General features: G+C 37.5%; 1 protein-coding gene across 1 annotated transcript in view; it reads left to right on the plus strand.

Moving 5' to 3' along the window:
* The window catches only part of RFX7 (regulatory factor X7), a 217,094-nt gene that overhangs the window by 144,794 nt on the left and 51,878 nt on the right, over window positions 1–20,422 (plus strand). The window contains exons 3-4 of the mRNA XM_007935136.1: window positions 11,063–11,145; window positions 12,637–12,759. Of these exons, the coding sequence (XP_007933327.1) occupies window positions 11,063–11,145; window positions 12,637–12,759 (206 nt within the window). The remainder of the gene's footprint in view (window positions 1–11,062; window positions 11,146–12,636; window positions 12,760–20,422) is intronic.

Below are 20,422 nucleotides of genomic sequence, written 5' to 3' on the forward strand. Positions count from 1 at the left end.
AAAAGCCCCAACAAAACTACTTCTGTTGCTATTTTGGGTGATATTCCTTTGTGAAAAATCTGATTTTAAATTTATCAACTAGTATAATTTTAATGTATATCATCATCTTGACATAAAGTGTAGAATAGTCAATGAATCATACATTGTGCTGTCTGACCCACTCAAGGATAAATGTCCTTTCTGAGGGTTTTTTTTTTTTCCCCTCTGTAAATTAGATTCCAGATTAGAAGATGTTTTTAAATGCTAAAAGTGAAAATGACATTTTTAAAAACATGTAAAACAAGAATTCCATGACAAATACAGCATTAAAATCGAGAGGAAAAGGGTGAAGTAGTAAATGGTACTGGGACAGTTAGCTAACCTTGTGGCAAAAATTTAAGTAAATTCCTGTGTTATATTTTACAGAAGAATAAATTCTAGAGGGATTAAAGACCTGTGTGAAAAACAATGTTAAAAGAAAAGGTAGAATATCTTAGGACATTGGGATAGGGAAGGATTTCAAGAGCAAGACACAGACAGCTCAGACTTATAAACAAAAAGATTGATGTATGTTACCTCCTTGAAATTCAGATCATCTTCTGCATCACAGGACTCCACAAACAAAACTACAACATGTTAGTTAGACATCTAACCAGTAGAGGATTAGTATACAGACAATTTGATAAATAGTTCTGTTTTTTTTAATGAGCAGTTCCTTGAGTAGAATCGGCATCACTTGGGAATTTGTTAAGAAATAATAAATTCTCAGGCCTCACTTCAGACCTACTGAATTAGAAACTCTGAAGGTGGGGCCCTGCATTCTTAGTTTTATAACATGCCCTCTAGGTGATTCTCTTGCTTGCTAAAACTTGAGAACCACTATTTTAGATTAAATGCAAATGATTAATAATATGAAAAGATGCTCAGTCTCACTGTCAGTCAAAGAATGGTAAAAGAAATCAATGACTTTTTCATACCCATAAAATAAGCTAAAATTTAAAACTTAAGTTTTAATAAACATGGAGAAATTATAACTGCTGTTGAGAATATAAATTGGTATGGCAGTTTTGGGATATAATTTGATAATACTCATCACAAAGAATTTTCATTCCATCAGTATTTAAAATAGTGAAACTGTATTAGTTTCTGTCAGTGAAAAAATTAACTGTAGTTTTAGTCCATACAGTATTGTTCTATAAGCTGCTAAAAATGAATGAATGATACGGGTTTTAACATGGATGAAAAACCAAACTCACTGCCATCAAGTTGATTCCGACTCACAGAGACCCCCATTGGGTTTCTGAGGCTGTAGGTCTTCACATACGTAGATTACCCCATCTTCCTTCCGTGGAGTGGCTAGTGGGTTTGAACTACTGACCTTCTGGTTAGCAGCCAGTTGGCTTATCTGCTACACCACCAAAGCTCCTTTAAAAAAAAAAAAAAATGGATAGATCTCAGATAAGATAAAGTTGAAGAGATCTGAAGCAAATATGGCAAAAGGTTAGTATCTTTCAAATATGGATAGTGATACATGGGTACCTCTTTACTTTTCTTTGAAACACTTTATAATTTTAAATTTAAAATGCTAAATAGGCATTATCTTTCAGGATTCTGCCTCAAAGGGGACTGAGTTGGATAAACTAGGATCTTTTGTAGTTGGGGGTGGGGAAGTATAACTAGAGAGGAAAACCTTTTTTAGACAGTCAGTAAATCCATATTAATTGAGGAGAGATTGAATGATGTAAGGAGTAAATGTGAGGAACAAACTGGATATTGTAGGATCATGTGTAGAAGACATTAGGTTCTTAAAAAAAAGAGTCAACAGTTAACTCGCTGCCATAGAGTTGATTCCAACTCATAGTGACCTTGTAAATCTTTATGGAAGCAGACTGTCTCATCTTTTCTCATGCAGAGCAGATGGTAGGTTTGAACCACCAATCTTTTGGTTAGCAGCCAAAACCTTAACCAGTGCACCACCAGAGCTCCTTTTGTGTAAAAATTAAATGGAGGGGAATGCATGAAGGCTATATATTTTTAACTGGTGCTGCTTAATCTTTTATTAGCCTATGCCCCATTTAATAAACACGAATGTCTCATAGTTAATAAAATTTGAAATTCAAAATGTTAAATACTATTCTAAAAAGATGATAATGAAAGCTTTTGTGATTACAATGAGAAGCCCTTTAAGCCCACTCTGTACATTTTAATTTGCATGTATACTGTTCTCTCAGTAGTGCTAAAGCGGAGTGTCTTGACTTTATTCATTAATCATGCTGTTGTTGTTGTTATTTGCTGTGGAGTCCTACCTGACTCATAGCGACCCCTCCTTGGGTTTCCGAGGCAGTATCACTATGGAAGTAGATTGGCTAAGCTAGGTAGACTATGTTGCAGTAACCAAATAAGCCTAAATATTGATGGCCTAACCACAAAAATTAATTTTTCTTATATAACATAAACAACACAAATCATTGGAGGCCTCTGCTCCATCTATTTAGTCCTTCAGCAAGCCACATTGACAAAGACAACTAACTCTTTTGTTGTAGCCTCACCAGTGAAACACATGACTTTCAAGGTGGCAGCAGAAGGGGAAAGGGGATGCAGGTAACACGTTGATTCTTAACTATGTTAGCTGAGATGTGAAATGTATCACTTCTCAATTCATGGGCAAATCACATGGCCCCAAGCTAAGTGTAAGGAAAGCTGGAAAATATAGGTGAACAGATAGAATATTTGATTGAGTATTCTGTCTGTCACATAATTTCCTCACCTGTTTACTTATACCTTGTAGATGGAATTAGATAGTGCTGTGGTGCTAGTTCCTATTGTGGATGTTTTTATCAGCCAAAAGCTGATAAAGGGGGTTGAGTAGTAGGATTTGAATTCCAGGCTTTACCTTGAAAATCTCCAAAAGTAACTTAATCTTGTATATCTTGCATTACACCTTTATTTTCCCCTGTAAAAAACATGAAACTCACTGCCATCGAGTCAATTTAGACTCATAGCAACCCCCATTTGGTTTCCGAGGGTATAAATCATTACGAAAGTAGATTGCCTCATTTTCCTTGTGGAGCAGCTGGTGTGTTTGAACCATTGACCTTCTGTTTAGCAGCCAAATGCCTTATCCACTAGGCCACCAGAGCTCCTCAGTCACATAATATCAAAGTGAATATTGTATCTGATTGTTTACTATAAGCTCTTCTATCCAAGATGTAAAAGATCAAAACAAAGTACAAGTCATTTGCAGTAGTAAGTCTGTGTCATTGCTTTGTTTTCATAGCCAAAGGTCCAGAAAAGCCAGCTTCATAAATGTATGCTTATGAAAATGGGATAATGTCATGCAGAGTTTGCTCACTTGTTTGGGGGTAAACAGGGAGATTTTTATCAAAAATTCTCCAAAGTGGTTTCCTGTAATGTCTTTGATATTTAATCAAATTCTTTTTTATATATTTTTTTGCAAAGATTGAATTGTATGAGAAAAAGGTTCTTATTAGCTTTCAAGACAAGATTTTCAACCATTATAATAAGAAATTATCTCTTTAGTTCATTCAACAGACTACATACTATTTGAGTTTTTTCTTGCCCTTAAAACCATTTTCATTAACTTTTGTTTTGAAATCTTAACTTCATCAACTCAAAGAAAATGAAGACTTTTAAGTCTAATGAGTTAGGGATGTCATTTGGAGTTTCAGGTCAGATATTCAGATACCAAATATGCCAAGCTATATTAAAAATTATAACTTTTATAGTAAAATAGACATAATATAAAATTTACTATTAATATTAATTTACTATATTCACAGGATTAAGCAACCATCACCACCACTATCTAGTTTCAAAGCATTTTCATCACCTCAAAAAGAAACCCATAAATCCATTCAGCAGTCACTCATCCTTTCCTCCTTCCAGCCCCTGGCTACCACCAATATGCTTTCTGTCTTTATGGTTTTTATCATCCTTGGTATTTCATGTAAATGGAATTTCTGACTTCTTTTACTTAGCATAGTGTTTTTAAAGTTCATCTGTGTTGTACCATGTTGTGTAAATTGTGTAAGTATGTATAGTATTTATACTTTTTTATGGCTGAATTTTAAAATAATAATTTTAAAGGTTTATGCAAAGTCTTTTCTCTATTTTTAGAAAAATAGAGCATTATTATTTATTTATTTAATAAATCCAGCCAAACATATTTCCTTTTGATAGCCAGTGAATTTCAACAAGGAATAGATTTTTTTTATATTTGCATTTTCACAGAACATATCAATCTGATGTTTAAGATGTATGCTACATAACACTCTTACCTTGATAAACAGGCAAGGTTGAGGTTGTCTCCTAGACCCTGAGCATTGTTTTTGGAAACCAGTGCTTAGCAGTGAATGACACAGTATAGCCAAAACGAGATATCTTTATCATGGTGAATTCAGCCATGCTAAAGTGGAATGACATCAGTACATACTTCAAGAAATTTTTATACTCTTGAAGTGTTTTCTTCTGTATGTTGAGCCTCATATAGCAAAACTTTGTTAACATTTCATTTTTTGAAATGCAAAATAAAAAAAGTTTGATCTCTTTCAAAACTTGAAATTTGATATCCACTTTCAAATAGTCTGATGGATACTTTACCCTAATTTGAAATATCTCCTGCATTTTTTTCTTACAAATGGGGTGCCCACAAAAATAACAGACATATACGTGCAACAGGCAGAAATGTCAAAATTATGTTAAATTATGTCAAAATTATGTTAAAAAGTTCTGACATAGCACACCAGTGCATGTATTGTAACATTTCCAGAAGTGATTTTTGATCTCGTTCGTCCTTGTTCGGTAGTCCAAAAATGTTAACTTTTGATGTTGCTGTTGTTAGGTGTTGTTGAGTTGATTCTGACTCATAGCGACCCTATGTACAACAGAACGAAACACTGCCCGGTCCTACACCAGCCTTATAATCCTTGCTGTAGGGCAGCCCATCATTGCAGCCACTGTGTCAGTCCATCTTGTTGAGGGTCTTACTCTTTTTTGTTGACCCTCTACTTTACCAAGCATGATATCCTTCTCCAAGGAATGAATGGTCCCTTTAACAACAAAGTAGGTGAGACGAAGTCTGGCCATTCTCGCTTCCAAGGAGCATTCCAGCTGCACTTCCTCCAGAACACATTTGTTAGTTCTTTTAGCAGTCCATGGTGCTTTCAGTATTCTTCACCAATACCACAATTCAAAAGCATCCACTTTTCTTTGGTCTTCCTTATTCATTGTCCAGCTCTCTCACATGCATATGAATGAGGCAATTGAAAACACCATGGCTTGGATTAGTCTTCAGAGAGACATCTTTGCTCTTCAACACTTTAAAGAGTTCTTTTGCAGCAGATTTGCCCAGTGCAAAATGTCATCTGATGTCTTGACGGGTGCTTCCATTGGTGTTGATTGTGGAAACAAGTAATATGAAATCTTTGACAACTTTAATCTTTTCTCCATTAATCATGATGCTGCTTATTGGTCCAGTTGTGAGGATTTTTGCTTTCTCTTTGTTGAGATGTAAGCTATACTGCAGACTGTAGTCTTTAATCTTCATCAATAAGTGCTTCAAGTCATCCTCACTTTCAGCAAGCAAAGTTGTGTTATCTACATATTGTGGGTTGTTAATGAGTCTTCCTCCAATCTTGATGCTAATGCTTTTCTTCATATAGTCCAGCTTCTCAGATTATTTGCTCAGGGTACAGATTGAATAAATATGGTGAAAGGATACAACCCTGACACACTCCTTTCCTGATTTTAACATGCAATATTGCCTTGCTCTGTTCTAATGATAGCCTTCTGGTCTATGTACAGGTTTGTACAGGTTCCTCATGAGCACAATGAAGTGTTCTGGAATTCCCATTCTTCTCAATGTTATCCATAATTTGTCATGATTCACACAATCGAATTCTTTTGCATACTCAGTAAAACACAAGTAAACATCTTTCTGGTATTCTTTGCTTTCAGCCAAGAACCGTCTTGTTATCACCAATGATATCCTTTGTTCCATGTCCTCTTCTGAATCCAGCTTGCATTTCTGGAAGTTATCTGTCAACATAGTGCTGCAACATTTTTGAATTATCTTTAGCATTTTACTTGCATGTGATATTAATGATGTTGTTTGATAATTTCCACATTTTGTGGGATCACCTTTCTTTGTAATGGGTACAAATATGGATCTCTTCCAGATAGTTGTCCAGGTAGCTGTCTTCCAAATTTCATGGCACAGACAAGTGAGTGCCTCCAGTGTGGGATCTGTTTGTTGAAACATCTCAATGGGTAATCTCTCAATTCCTGAAGCCTTGTTTTTCACCAATCCCTTCAGTGCAGCTTCAGCTTCTTCCTTCAGTACCATTGGTTCTTGATCATAAGCCACCTCCTGAGATGAATGAACATCGACCTGTTGTTTTTGGTACAATGACTCTGTGTATTCCTTCCATCTTCTTTTGATGTTTCCTGCATTATTCAGTGTTTTGCCCATAGAATCTTTCAATATTGCAATTCAAGCCAGAATTTTTTCTTCAGTTCTTTCAGCTTGAGAAATTCTGAGCGTATGCTTCCCTTTTGGTTTTCTAACTCCAGGTCTTTGCACATTACATTATAATAATTGACTTTTTCTTCTCGAGCTGCTCTTTGAAATCTTCTGTTCAGCTTTTTTATCTTGTCATTTCTTCCATTTGCTTTAGCTACTTCCCATTCAAGGGCAAGTTTCAGAGTCTCTTCTGATATCCATCTTGGTCTTTTCTTCCTTTCCTGTCTTTTTAATAACCTTTTGCTTTCTTCATGGATGATGTTCTTGGTGTCCCACAATTCCTCTGTTTTTCGGTCATTAGTGTTCAGGGCATCAAATCTATTCTTTGGATGGTCTCTAAATTCAGGAGGGATATACTCAAAGTCATATTATTCACTCTCGTGGACTTGTTTCAATTTTCTTCAAATTCAACTTGAACTTGCACATGAGCATTTGATGGTCTATTCCACAATCAGCTTCTGGCCTTGTTTTGGCTGAAGATATTGAACTTCTCCATTGCCTCTCTCCACAGATGTAGTCAGTCTGCTTCTTGTGTACTCCATCTTGTGAAGTCCATGTGTATGGCCGCCATTTGTGTTGTTGAAAAAAGGTATTTGCAATGAATAAATCATTGGTCTTGCAGAATTCTATCATGCAATCTCCAGTGTCATTTCTATCACCAAGGATATATTTTCCAACTACTGATGATTCTTCTTTGTTTCCAACTTTTGCATTCCAATTAACAGTGACAATCAACACATCTTGATTGCATATTTAGTTGATTTCAGACTGCAGAAGTTGGTAGATATCTTCAATTTCCTCATCTCTGGCATTGGTAGTTGGTACATAAATTTGAATAATAGTAGTATTAAGTGGTCTTCATTGTAGGCATATGGTTATTATCCTATCATTGACAGCATTGTACTTCAGGATAGATCTTGAAACATTCTTTGTGATGAGGAATACCATGCCATTCCTCTTCATTTGTCATTCCCGGCATAGTAGATCATTTGATTGTCTAATACAAAGTGTCCCAAACAAGTCCATTTCAGCTCACTAATGCCTAGGATATTGCTCTTTATGGATTCCATTTCATTTTTTACAGTTTCCAATTTTCCTAGATTCATATGTCATATATTCCATGTTCCAGTTATTATTGGACATTTGCAACTATTTCTTCTCATTGTGAGTCTTATATCAGCAAATGGAGGTCCCAACAGCTTTACTGCATCCACATCATTAAGGTTGTCTCTACTCTGAGGAGGCAGCTCTTATCCAGTCATATTTTGAGTGTCTTCCGACCTGACGGGCACTATATCAGACAGTTTTTCATGTACTTAAAGGTTTTCACTGGCCAGTTCTTTGAGAAGTGGATGGCCCCTTCCTCCTCCTGAGTCTGTCTAAGTCTGGAAGCTCTGCTGAAACCTGTCCACCATAGATGACCCTGCTGGTATTTGATATTTTGATACTACTGTAATAAATGGAGCTCTGGTAGCATAGTGGCTAAGACACTTGCCTGCTAACCAGACGGCTGGCAGTTCAAACCCACCAGCCACTCCTCGGAAGGAAGGTTGGGCAATCCTACTTCCGTAGTGATACTGCCTCAGAAACCCAAGGAGGGGTCGCTATGAGTCGGGGCCGACTCGACGGCACATAACAACAACAACAACAACTGTAATAAAGGTAAAAGCTATGGTCAAGAAGTCATGGATCAAGTTTGGTACACCTTAGTAATTGGGAAATAAACTATTGAAATTGTGCATTTGTTCTGGAGCAATTCACAGCAATGCTTGAGAGGTTTGGAGTTTCTTGTAGCCAACCTGCACCCAAGTACATTGCACCAGACTTCTACACCCCAAGCATGAGCTGGTCCTATGGCAAGCGTGGGCCATTGCTTGTGTGTGCCAGGGTCCTATGGGGCCAGCCAACTTGAAGCTGGGTGGCAGGACAGAGCAGGTGCCAAGCTCATAGTGCCCCCACCCCTTGGGGCCCCTAGCTAGCCAGTGAAACTCATCTTTTCTGAGTAAGGCGTATGCAACCCCCTCTGTGCCTGCAGCTCTCATGTTCACACATAGTGTCTGCACAGACGGGAGATTCAAATGGGCCAAATATGGTAGTTGGCTAGCCAGACACCGCAGTAAAAATATGTGAAGCTATCATCTGCCTCATGGTCTCTCTATCCCAGAGTGTGCACACTCGTTCACCTCCTGGGATGGGGCTGGCCACCCTGGTGAGTGCTTTTTCCGGGGCAGAAAAAGTGATTTCTTCCTGCATTGGAGAAAGTGGTTTGCAGAGCAGGCAAGAAATCCTGCCAAGAGAGGGACTGTTTCATAAACTCAGAGGCAGGATGGTGAGAGTCTGCTACTAGGAACTAAACCTCCTTATCAACAAACACCAAGACAAAGATTTAACATTGAATCTGTTGGACAGGAAAAAAAAATTGAAATTGAAGTCATCAACATGTGAAACATATTGGTATAGTATGCTTATGAAAATAACACATGGAGGATTGCCCAGTATGCAAAAACATGTAATGTTTGCATTATTTGTGTAAAAATACAGTATATATAAACTTTTAAAGCTATTTAGAATCTAAGGCTCTCCAACACTATGAGTTTGTTTTTTCTGTGGATTTTTTGTTTGTTTTGTTTTAAAATATATATTCTTAGTGATCAAAAGTGATGGTTTTTATTCAGTTTTTGCAGACTTTGCTTACAATGATACTTATATTTTATTTTAATATAACCTATTTGGGATTTAATATGAGAGGTGTTGTTGAGTTATTCGTTAAGTGGGTAATATTAATAATATTTGACAAAAAGTACTTTAGGAACCATTTTAAGACAGATCAGTGGGGAGAAGCTGGGAGGCTAGTTGAACATAACTGATAGAAGTATCATTGTAAGCTCCTGAAGGGCAAGGATAGCCAGTGTCTTGTTGATCTATGTATTTCCAGGCTTTGTATAGTTAGTGATACATAGTATAAGCTCATGGCTGTCTTGAATTATTTGTGAAACATGGCAAGAGATGAATGAATAAATATATGAGTAAATGAATTCTCCTTCATTGTTGAAAGAAAGACAGCTAGACTAATGTGGTGACAGTGAAAATTTAAAAAGGCTGGAAGTATATGGAAGAGTTTGAGGGCTAAATAGAGGATTTATATTGAATGCACCAAGGAAGCACATTCCCAAACTGAACACTGAGGAACTGGAGTTGAGAAGGAACTGTTTTCTTCCCTCTCTCTCTCTCTCTCTCTTTTTTTTTTTTTTTTTTTTAGTTATGGTAGAGTAGGTAGTACTGGAAGGAGAGCTAATTGAAAAATATCCCATAGGCAGTGGAATGAAAAATGTAGATTTGGGATGTTCTAGATGATTAAATGTTTTGTAGATGAATTCTGGTGAGAATAAGAATAGGCTGAGTCATATCTTTTTAAGCTTTGTTTTATTGGATCTGTTTAAGCTGTGTTTTATGATTAGCTATGTGTTTATTAAGAATAAATTCTGCCACCAAGAATGTCAGTATCTGTCCACATTTTCATTTGCAATAGAGTTTTACTTCAATTAGACCACCAGAAATTTTATTAGGAATATTTATTGTACTAGGATTTGTGGCACATTTGAAGCTGCTAAGGAGCTCTGGAGGTATAGTGGTTAATACATTCAGCTGCTAACCAAAAGGTTGGTGGTTCGAACCCACAAGCCACTCCACGGGAGAAACGATGAGATGAGGCTGTCTCCTTCTGTGAAAATTTACAGCCTTGGAACCACTATGGAGTAGTTCTACTCTGTCCCATAGGGTTGTTGTGAGTCAGAATACACCGGATGACGGATTTATGTAGCATACTAGGCTGAAAAAGAAAGCTACAAAAAGTAACACAGAAATTTTAAAGAATGCATTTAAAGACAAAATGACATAGTAGTTACAGAAACAATATCATGGAAAATCATAGAAGTAAGTTCTAGCAGCCATTGTTGCAAGTCTAAGAATAATTATAATAGGAAGGATTGTTGGTTGTACTTCAGTATTTTTTCTCATAATTCCATCCACTGGTAACAGTAGCATCATTAGTCATATGTTCTATTATTTGAGAACTAGAAAAGGATACTAGAAATCATCTCATCCATTTTACATTTGTAAGGAAAATTTGCCAGAGCATCAGAGCCTCGTAGTTAATACTTAGGCTAACACTAACTAATAAACATTTCTCCTGACTCCCAGTCCAATATTTTTCCTGAAATACCTTAGTCCTCCATCAAATGTGATAAAAATGAGAAACTTTTGTCTGTGTTAATCTATGATAATATTTGTACTGAAAATACAAGAATTAATAGCAAAGCATTATTTTCTCTAAACTAATTTTTTCTATCCAATAAATTTATCAGGCAATTTAATCGTATTATTTTAGTGATGAGAAAGAAGGATAGATTGTTTTCTTTGGCAGGCTGAGTCATTTAATGTATTTTAAATTTGGAAAGTGTTTTTTAGGAAGGTGTTAGTAAATTTTGTTGGGGTAAAGACAAGTTTTTTAAATGGCTTTTCTTTTTAATCCTCTGAAACCAGCAAGAAGTTGAGAAGTTTACAGACCTAGAGAAACTCTACCTCTACCTTCAGCTGCCTTCTGGTCTCAGCAATGGAGAGAAAAGGTATATCTGTTTTTTACTTGGCTATAATTAGTTTACAGGGCACCCCTAAGGATGTGTATGTTTGTGTGTTGTGGTGATTATTGCTTTATGGTGTTCTTGGAGCTATCAGAAAACAGAATGACAAAACAGTAGATCATAGTAGTAGTTCATATTTAGTTAAGTGTTTATCTGCAGTTTTCATTCATACACCTGAGTAAATGCTGTTAGATGCAATTTGGGTTATATTTTGTAGAAAGATGGATATTTTTACACAATTTGTGGGATTATGAAAATTGAACAGAAAACCAAAGAATAAACATACAAGTAGTATGAGGAATGAAGTACAGGAGTTTTTTTGTTTGTTCGTTTTGTTTTTTAAGTGAGATTTCTTGTATAGAATATTGATTCATATAAATTTAAGGTATTTTAACTGCTTGAGGTATTATAATATTTTCATTATTAGAAATATTTGAAAATCTCATCTAGAAAATAGGAAGAGAAGTTGTTCACTGGTGCATTCTCTTCTTAAGCATTTCCTTACTGTTTTTACTCAGAATTCATGTTTCATAAATATTCCATTACTACAAAATTAATTTTGAGTATAAAATAAAAGGTAATAAAAAGTCTGTTACTTTTACGTTTATACCTCAGATAACATTTTTATAACTATTTAATTCATTTTATGTCCTGGAAACTTTTTGAGTATTTTCTTTGGAACTAAATAAATTATTCTCACAGTTAGCTGAGATGAACATCAGAATCAATAAAGCAGCTTGCCCTGTGCTATCTTAGGTGTCCTTTACATGGAATTAGTTGATAAATGATTCTGCCATATAATAAATATATACAAATCTAAATTCTGTGTCTTCTTTAACTGTTACTTTATCAGTAGAAGACTTGCCTATGAACTTTGTAAAAGCCATAGCATAGCTCCTTTTATTGCTATCCTAATCAGTTACTGGGTAGAGGTATCGGCTAGGACAGGGCACACAGTGGCAGGAAGGACTGTAGGGGGAGATTTGTCTCATCAAGAGCTGTCTTTTGTTAGTTCCCTTCTAGAGCATCAGGTGCTTGAGTAAGATTTCAGAATAGTTACTTTCTATGTATATTCTTTGAGAGTACTAATTAAATAGAAAATAACCAATTTTATTTCAAAAGTTTGATGATTTGATAAGTTCAGGCAAATGAACAGACAAGTAAGTGAGAAAAATATCCACTTGGAGGTAATTGTAGCCAACATGAATGTCTTATATTATCAATTCTCCATCACCAGTGTCACTTTCGAGACTATGAGGAGGGATGGAACAGGGCAGTAACTTCAGTTGAAAGCTAGCTGTAGAATGTATCTGACACCACAAGTGGACAGTTTGGATATAGATAACTGGGCATTAACTAAACGTCGTATGTTTGGTTTGGTCATTTGTATCACTTTTGCACACAATTCGTTAGTGGAGCATTTAGGCCTGGCTCAAAAATATTTTCAGCTAAAACATGTTTTTGTTTTTTGATTAGTGATCAGAATGCCATGTCATCTAGTCGGGCACAGCAAATGCATGCCTTTTCCTGGATTCGAAATACCTTAGAGGAACATCCTGAGACTTCACTACCCAAACAGGAAGTCTATGACGAGTACAAGTGAGTATTTTGTACATACGCTAGGCATGCTGATATAGTAAAGAACTTAGTTACTGTACTTGGCTTCAGTGATTTGTTTTATCATTGGTAGGTATCAAGCTGTTATATGAGAGTCGCATTTAGAAGTTTCAGAGAGTCCTTTCAGCTCTAAAGTTTCTGTTGTAGCTGTTGTAATGAAGAGCTATTATTGTTATTAGTTGCCATCAAGTTGATTCTGACTCGTGGCAGCCTTCTGTGTGCAGAGCAGAACTGCTCCATAGAGTTTTCAAGCCTGTGATCTTTCAGAAGCAGATCACTAGGCCTGTCTTCCAAGGTACCTCTAGGTGGGTTCAGACCACCAGCCTTTGAGCTGCTAGTCAAGGGCTTAACTGTTTGCAACACCTGTGGAGCACAGTTCTACTCTAACACACACGTAGTCACCATGAGTCAGAGTCCACTCATTGGTAACTTGTAATAAAGGGCAAAGTAGTTGAATAAGCGAATTCCTTTAGAGTTCTTAAGGATTACAAGAAGGATGTGTCTGGGGGTAGAGATACAATGGAAGTCAACGCATAAAGAAAAACTAAAGCATATTATTTATTTAGACTTTTTAAACTATTTATGCAATTGGTAAGAAAAGTATCAAATACGTGCCATTGTTAACCAATATAAGATAATGTAAAGGAATTACATTTACTGAGGAAATTGTTAGCTGCCATCACATCTGCCCCAACCCATGACAACCCCATACACAGTGGAACAAAATGCTGCCTGGTCCTGAACCATCCAATCAGTTGCAGATCAGACTATTTTGATCCATAGGGTTTTCACTAGCTATATTTCAGAAGTATATCATCAGGCCTCTCTTCTAGTGCCTTTGACTCCAGAAGTACTGCTAAAACCTGTTATGCATAATAACAACATGCAGACATCCACTGACAGTTGGGTGGTAGCTGCACTTGAGGAACATTGGCTTGGAATTGAACTTGAGTCTCCCTCATGGAATGAGAGAATTCTACCACTGAACCACTAGTGCCCCCTGTTGAGGAGGTTATTGGTATCTACAAAGAAAATTTCTACCCTCATTTAAAGTTCTGATTACCTCATGTTAAGCTGGAGAAAGTCTAGAGAAAAAACTCTGAAATTATCAAGTGAACAAAGTTAAACTGAAGAACTTTAGTTGTGAGTTTTTTTCTTTTTCTTTAGAAAGATTAAAACTGAGAGTACATATGATTCAAGTCTATATAAAGTTTGTTTTCTTAGTCTACAACAATCTACTGCACCAGACCCTGTGATAAGTTCTGAGGATAACAACGAGTAAGGCAGATAAAGTCCCTGCCCTTTCCGAGAATATATACTGTATATAACAAACATGAATTATTCACATATAATTGCTATTTAATTAATTAAATAATTAATTGACATAGAGAAAACCCTCTAGGACTTGAGAGAAGTGAAATTGAATTCAATAGTAAACTAAAGAAACCCTAGATTGAGGATCACGAGAAAGGATTCTGTCCTTAAATTTGTGTGACCTGGACAAATCTTTTAAACCACTTATATCACTTACCTCATCTGTATAAAATGAGGCAATCACAGATCTATAGATTGCTTTAACCTCTAAAAGCCTAAGAGTTGTGTGAAGTAGGAAATTACCCAAAGATTTCTTACTGTTGTTGTTATGTGCCGTTGAGTCGGACCCGACTCATAGCGACCCCTCCTTGGGTTGCCGAGGCAGTATCACTATGGAAGTAGATTGCCCCATCTTCCTTCTAAGGAGTTGCTGGTGGGTTTGAACCACCAGCCCTCTGGTTAGCAGTCTAGTGCCTTAGGCAGTATGCTACCAGAGCTCCCAAGATTTCTTACTAGTTTCCCAAAAGGCAAATTGGGAAATTACTGTATATCTCCGTAATGGATTAATAAGGGAACCCAGGATAATCATATATTTTTGAAGTGATGTCTTTCCATAGCACATTAGTGACAATACCCTACATTTGCTGGTGTGACCCTGGCCCATTAAAGTGGTCCTTATGTTCATAAATGCTTCCTCTTTGGGGCAAGGATTTTTCTATAATGTTTTTTTCATAAATGATTTTTCTATAATGTTTTCCTATGAAATCTTTTTCTCAGGTTTTCATAAATCTTTACATACGTGTGTACGTGTGTGTATGTTTGTGTATTTTTCTCATTAAGAAAAGTTAAAGGTTTTTCCTAAATACAACAAACCAAAAGCATCACATTGTGTATGGGGAGGAGTCAGAGCTCTAATTTTGAGTAATTAATTGGCAGTTCAGTAGAGAGCAGCAGAGATAATAGGAAGTGACTTACAGAGAATAAAATTTAAAAAGGAAGTGCATGTAAGGGAAAATCTTGATAACAACATGGCTGGGAAAGAAATAACCAGTTTATGTGCAGAATTTGAAATTATTGTATTAAAGATTATACTCCACTTTATTACCAATATAGTGCTATACATAAAATGCCTGAGTCAAGGTATTTTCTTCTTTGTAATTTCCTTTAAGTCTGTCTCATAGTTGGGGTAAAAGAAATTGACTAAAACTGTACTTTCCTCTCTGTTGTATTATCCACAGTGTTTTCCATACTGTTGTTGTTAGGTACTGTCAAGTTGGTTCCAACTCACAGCGACCCTGTGTACAGAACATTGCCCATCTTGTGCCATCCTCACAATCGTTGCTATATTTGAGCCCATTGTTACAGCCACTGTGTCAATCGATCTTGTTGAGGGTCTTCCTATTTTTGGCTGACCATCTACCAAGCATGATGCCTTTCTCCAGGGACTGGACCCTCCTGATAATGTATCCAAAGTATATGAGGTGAAGTCTTACCATCCTCACTTCTAAAAAGCATTCCACTATACTTCTAAGACAGATTTGTATGTTCTTCTGGAACTACATGGTATGTTGAGTATTCTTTGCAAAAACCATAATTGAAAGGCATTGATTCTTCTTCAGTCTTCCTTAATCGTTGTCTGGCTTTTGCATGCATATGAGGCAATTGAAAATACTGTGGTTTGCGTCAAGCACATCATATTCCTCAAAGTGGTATCTTTGCTTTTTACCACTTTAAATATCTTTTACAGCAGTTTTGCCCAATGCAGTATGTTGTTTGATTACTTGATTGCTGCCTACATGAGCATTGATTTTGGATCCAAGTAAAATTAAATTCTTGACAGCTTCAGTCTTTTCTCCATTATCGTGATGCTGCTTATTGGTCCAGTTGTGAGGATTTTTATTTTCTTTATGTTGAGGTTTAATCCATACTAAAGGCTATAGTATTTGATCATCACCAGTAAGTACTTCAAGCCCTGTTAGTTTTTTTTTTAAGAGCTTCTTTTACATTTAGCATAACGTGTACATTTAGTTTCATTCCCCAATGGCCATGTCCAACCCTAACCCAGTCTCCTCTCCTCCCTACCCTATAACCTTCCCCCTGTGCCCCTCATATTTATGCATTCCTCTTTGTCCTGCGTTTCCTCAATTTGAATGTTGGTCCTCTGATGTCCCATGGTCTATTGCTGTAAGGGATGTATTACCATAGAGTATGTTGGGTTGAGTGGTCTGCGTGTACATCTTGTTAACTATTGGGCTGAGAGCCCACCCCTGGGGTTGAGTTTTATTCCAGCAGCAGAATGTATTCCAGGGCCATAGTATTGGGAGTCTTACCAGATTTCATCTGACCAGTAATTCTGGTCATTATTGAGGTTTTGGATTTTCTTCCACGTTTTCCCTCCAACTCTATTAAGGATCTCCGGATTTGATCCTTTCCTGAGTGGTTGGCATTGGTTAGCCAGGCACCATCTAGTTCTTCTGGTCTCGAGGGTCATCGTGTCCTAGGGCTGATTGCTTCTAAATGCCCTTATTTTTTTCTGTGTTCTTCACTTCCAACTCTAGAAGACCATTAGCTGCATCTTAGATGGCCGCTTGAAAGCTTTTAAGACCCCAGTCGCTATTCACCAACATAGGATGTGGAGCAACGCTTTTATGTATTTTGTTGTGCCAATTGACTCTGGTGTCACCCAGCACTATGGTCCTGAGGCAGTAGATCTATTGGATCTCTCTCCCATAGTGTCTGGTTGTCTGTGAGGGATTACTCTGTCTGTCTTCTATTGTTTCTGTAAGGACTGCAGGTATTTTGTATCACTGGTGTCTGCAAGATTATCCTGAGCTGAATCTATCCTTGGTCTAACGTGTACTTCTGTTCACTGACCCCCGTCTGATCATCTCAGGTGTTTACGTGTTTATCTGTATAGCCTAGTGTTTGGTGTTAATGGCAGTGCAGTGTTGTGGACACATTGGCTGGTATTAGCATGTGTCGTCTATCTCTTATGTGCACAATTCAGTGTTCTCCCATTTCCTAACGTCATTATGGTGGTCATATATCCTTCCCGTATATCCCTCCCCCTACCCATGTCAGCACGTAGACCCCAACTAGCCTGAAATTAATCCCTCCCTTTCTCTTCCCATCCCAGTAACCTACTAGGTGAGTTCCCTTTCCCAAGCAAACTCTTCTCTGTCTTTTTACAGTAATGGGCTCATACAGTCCTTGCCCTTCTGCGATTGACTTATTTCACTCAGCATATGCCCTCCAGGTTCATCCACATTGGGAGATGATTAGCGTATCGCTCATCGTTCTTTAATGTGGCATAATATTCCATTGTGTGGATATGCCATAATTTGGTTATCCACTCATCCGTTGATGGGCATTTAGGTTGTTTCCATCTCTTTTTTCTATGGTGAATTGTGCTGAGATGAACATAGGTGCACATATGTCTGTTCATGCGCTATCTCTCACCTCTTTAGGATATATTCCTAATAATGGAATTGCTGGGTCACGTGGTACTTCATTTTCACTTTTTAAAGGAAATGCTGTACGATTTGCCACAATGGTTGTACCATTTTAAAATCCCACCAGCAGTGTACAAGAAGAGTTCCAATCTCTCCACAGCCTCGCCAGCATTTGTTACTTTTCTGACCTGTTGAACTTTGCTATTATTGCTGGGGTGAGATGATACCTCATTGTTTGATCTGCATCTGTCTAATGATTAATGATTGTGAGCAATTTCTCATGTGTTTGTTGGCTGCCTGTATATCTTCTTTGGTGAAGTGTCTGTTCAAGTCTTTTGCCCATTTGTGAATTGGGTTATTTGTCTTTTTGGTGTTAAGGTGTTGAAGTTTTCTATAGATTTTGGAGATAAGTCCTTGATCACATATGTCATAGGCAAATATTTTCTCCCAATCTGTAGGTTCTCTTTTTACACTTTTGACGAAGTCTTTCGATGTGCACAGAATTTAACTTTTTAAAGGTCCCAGTCATCTAGCTTCTCTTCTATCTCCTGCACATTCTGGGTTGTGCTTGACAGTCTATTTATGCTGTAAATTAGGGCTCCCAGATTTGCCCCTATTTTATCGTTGATATATTTTATAGTTTTGGATTTTACATTTAAGTCTTTGATCCACCTTGGGTTTGTTTTTGTGTGGGGGGTGAGGTATGGGTCTTGTTTCATTTTTCTACAGGTGGATATCTAGTTTTGCCAGCACCATTTGTTAAAGAGGCTGTCTCTTCCCCATTTAATGGGTTTTGGGCCTTTATCAAAGATCAGTTGTTCATAGATAGATGGGTGTATATCTTGACTTTTGATTCTGTTCCATTGTTCTATCTGTCTGTCATTGTACCAATACCATGCTGTTTTGACTACTGTGGCTGTATAGTAGTTCTTAAGATCTGGGAGTGTGAAACCTCCCACTTTGTTTTTCTTCTTGAGAAGTGCTTTGCTTATGCGAGTTCTCTTTCCTTTCCACATGAAATTAGTAATTAGTTTTTCCATGTCCTTAAAAAATTTTGTTGAAATCTGGATCAGGATTACATTAAATATGTAGATTTGCTTTAGGTAGTATTGACATTTTCACAATGTTTAGTCTACCTATCCATGAACAAGGTAGGTTCTTCCATTTATGTAGTACCCTTGTTGCCTCTTGTAGCAGTGTTTTACAGTTTTCTCTGTATAGGTCTTTTGTGTCTCTGGTGAGGTTTATTCCTAGATATTTTATGTTTTTCATAGCTATAGTAAGTGGTATTGTTTCCCTTGTTTCTTTATCAGAGGAGTCTTTGCTGGTGCAGAGAAATCCAACTGATTTTTGTATGTTGACCTTGTATCCTGCCACTTTGCTGAACCTCTCTATTAGTTCCATTAGTTTTTTAATTGAGTCCCTTGGGTTTTCCATATACAGGATCATATCATCTGCAAATAGAGATAGTTTTAATTCCTTTTTGCCAATTTGTATGCCTTTTATTTCTCTTTCTTGCTTATTGACCTGGCCAAGACTTCCAATACAATGTTAAGTAGAAGTGGTGATAGAGGGCATCCCTGTTTGGTTCCCATTCATAAGGGGAATGTCTTGAGTCTTTCTCCATTAATAATAAGGTTGGCTGAGGAGTTCCGGCAAGATGGCAGACTAGGCAGTAGGACTGCATAGACGCTCTTCAACAAAGAAAAGGGAAACCAATTAATACAGACACAGAAGATAATCTTGGACCTCTGAGCCTTGAAGGGAAGGATACAAAAGTGGACTAAACCCCAACTAGCAGAAGAATTTGCGTGAAAATACCAAAAAAGGAGACACACGGAGCTGCAGTCTGGCAGTGGCCTGAGCAACCCTGACGGCACAGACGACAGGGCTTAGAGATTCCTGAGTGGTGGTAGGACCTAAGAATTAACCCAAAAATCACCCTGCTAGCCAGGGACTGCACGGAAGACTCTGCATGGTGGCTGGGGAACAAACAGAGTAGGTGAAGAGAAAAGTGGGCTGAGCTGTGGACTTCTGCCGGTCCGGAGGACACTGCCATTTTGTAGGTTTAAAAAGCGGCCTGACTATTTTGGATATTTAAAGAGACAGCGCTCTGGCAGATTTCTGTGGTGGTAGGACTTAAGAATTAACCTAAAAATCACCCTGCTAGCCAGGAACTGCACGGAGGACTGTGCATGGTGGCTGGGGAACATACAGAGAAGGTGAAGAGAAAAGTGGGCTGAGCTGTGGACTTCTGCTGGTCCGGAGGCACTGCCATTTTGTAGGTTTAAAAAGCAGCTTGATTATTTTGGATATTCAAAGAGACACCGCTCTTGCAGATTTCTGGGGCTTAAGAACACGTTCTGCTTTCCAGCAACCCCAAGGACACTCGGGCCTGCAAGACTGAAAAGGTACGACATTCTTCTTGTTACTACACCCTACACCCGCTTGGTGAACAGAGGTGTGGCCATCCCCACTCCCACCTACCTTCTAGGCCCACAGGAACTCCATCACAGTCTGTGTGCTCAGACAGAGCCTGGGTGCCCTACCCAGTCCTCCACTGATTTTTTTCTTTTTTTGTGTGTGTGTGTTTTTTTGCTTTCTTTTTCCCGGTGATTAGTTTGATTGTACTTGTCCATTTCAAACCAACTAATATTATTAATACTTTTGTCCTTTTTTTTATTATTCTTAATCTTCCCCTACCAGGTCCTAGTTTTCAGCATTTTTTTTCTTTTCCCTGTGCCTGGTTGAAATTCTGCCCCCGCCCCCCAATTTAAGGGTCCCCCCCCCTTTTTTTTTTCTTGTAACTAACCCCATTCCTTGTTTTTCTTTTTGCATTCTTCCTGTTTTTTCTTCACTTATTATTCTCCTTCCCTACT

This window comes from Orycteropus afer, unplaced genomic scaffold (genome assembly GCF_000298275.1).
Source record: "Orycteropus afer afer isolate SDZICR_OR568_19922 unplaced genomic scaffold, OryAfe1.0 scaffold00026, whole genome shotgun sequence".
Lineage (NCBI taxonomy): Eukaryota > Metazoa > Chordata > Mammalia > Tubulidentata > Orycteropodidae > Orycteropus > Orycteropus afer.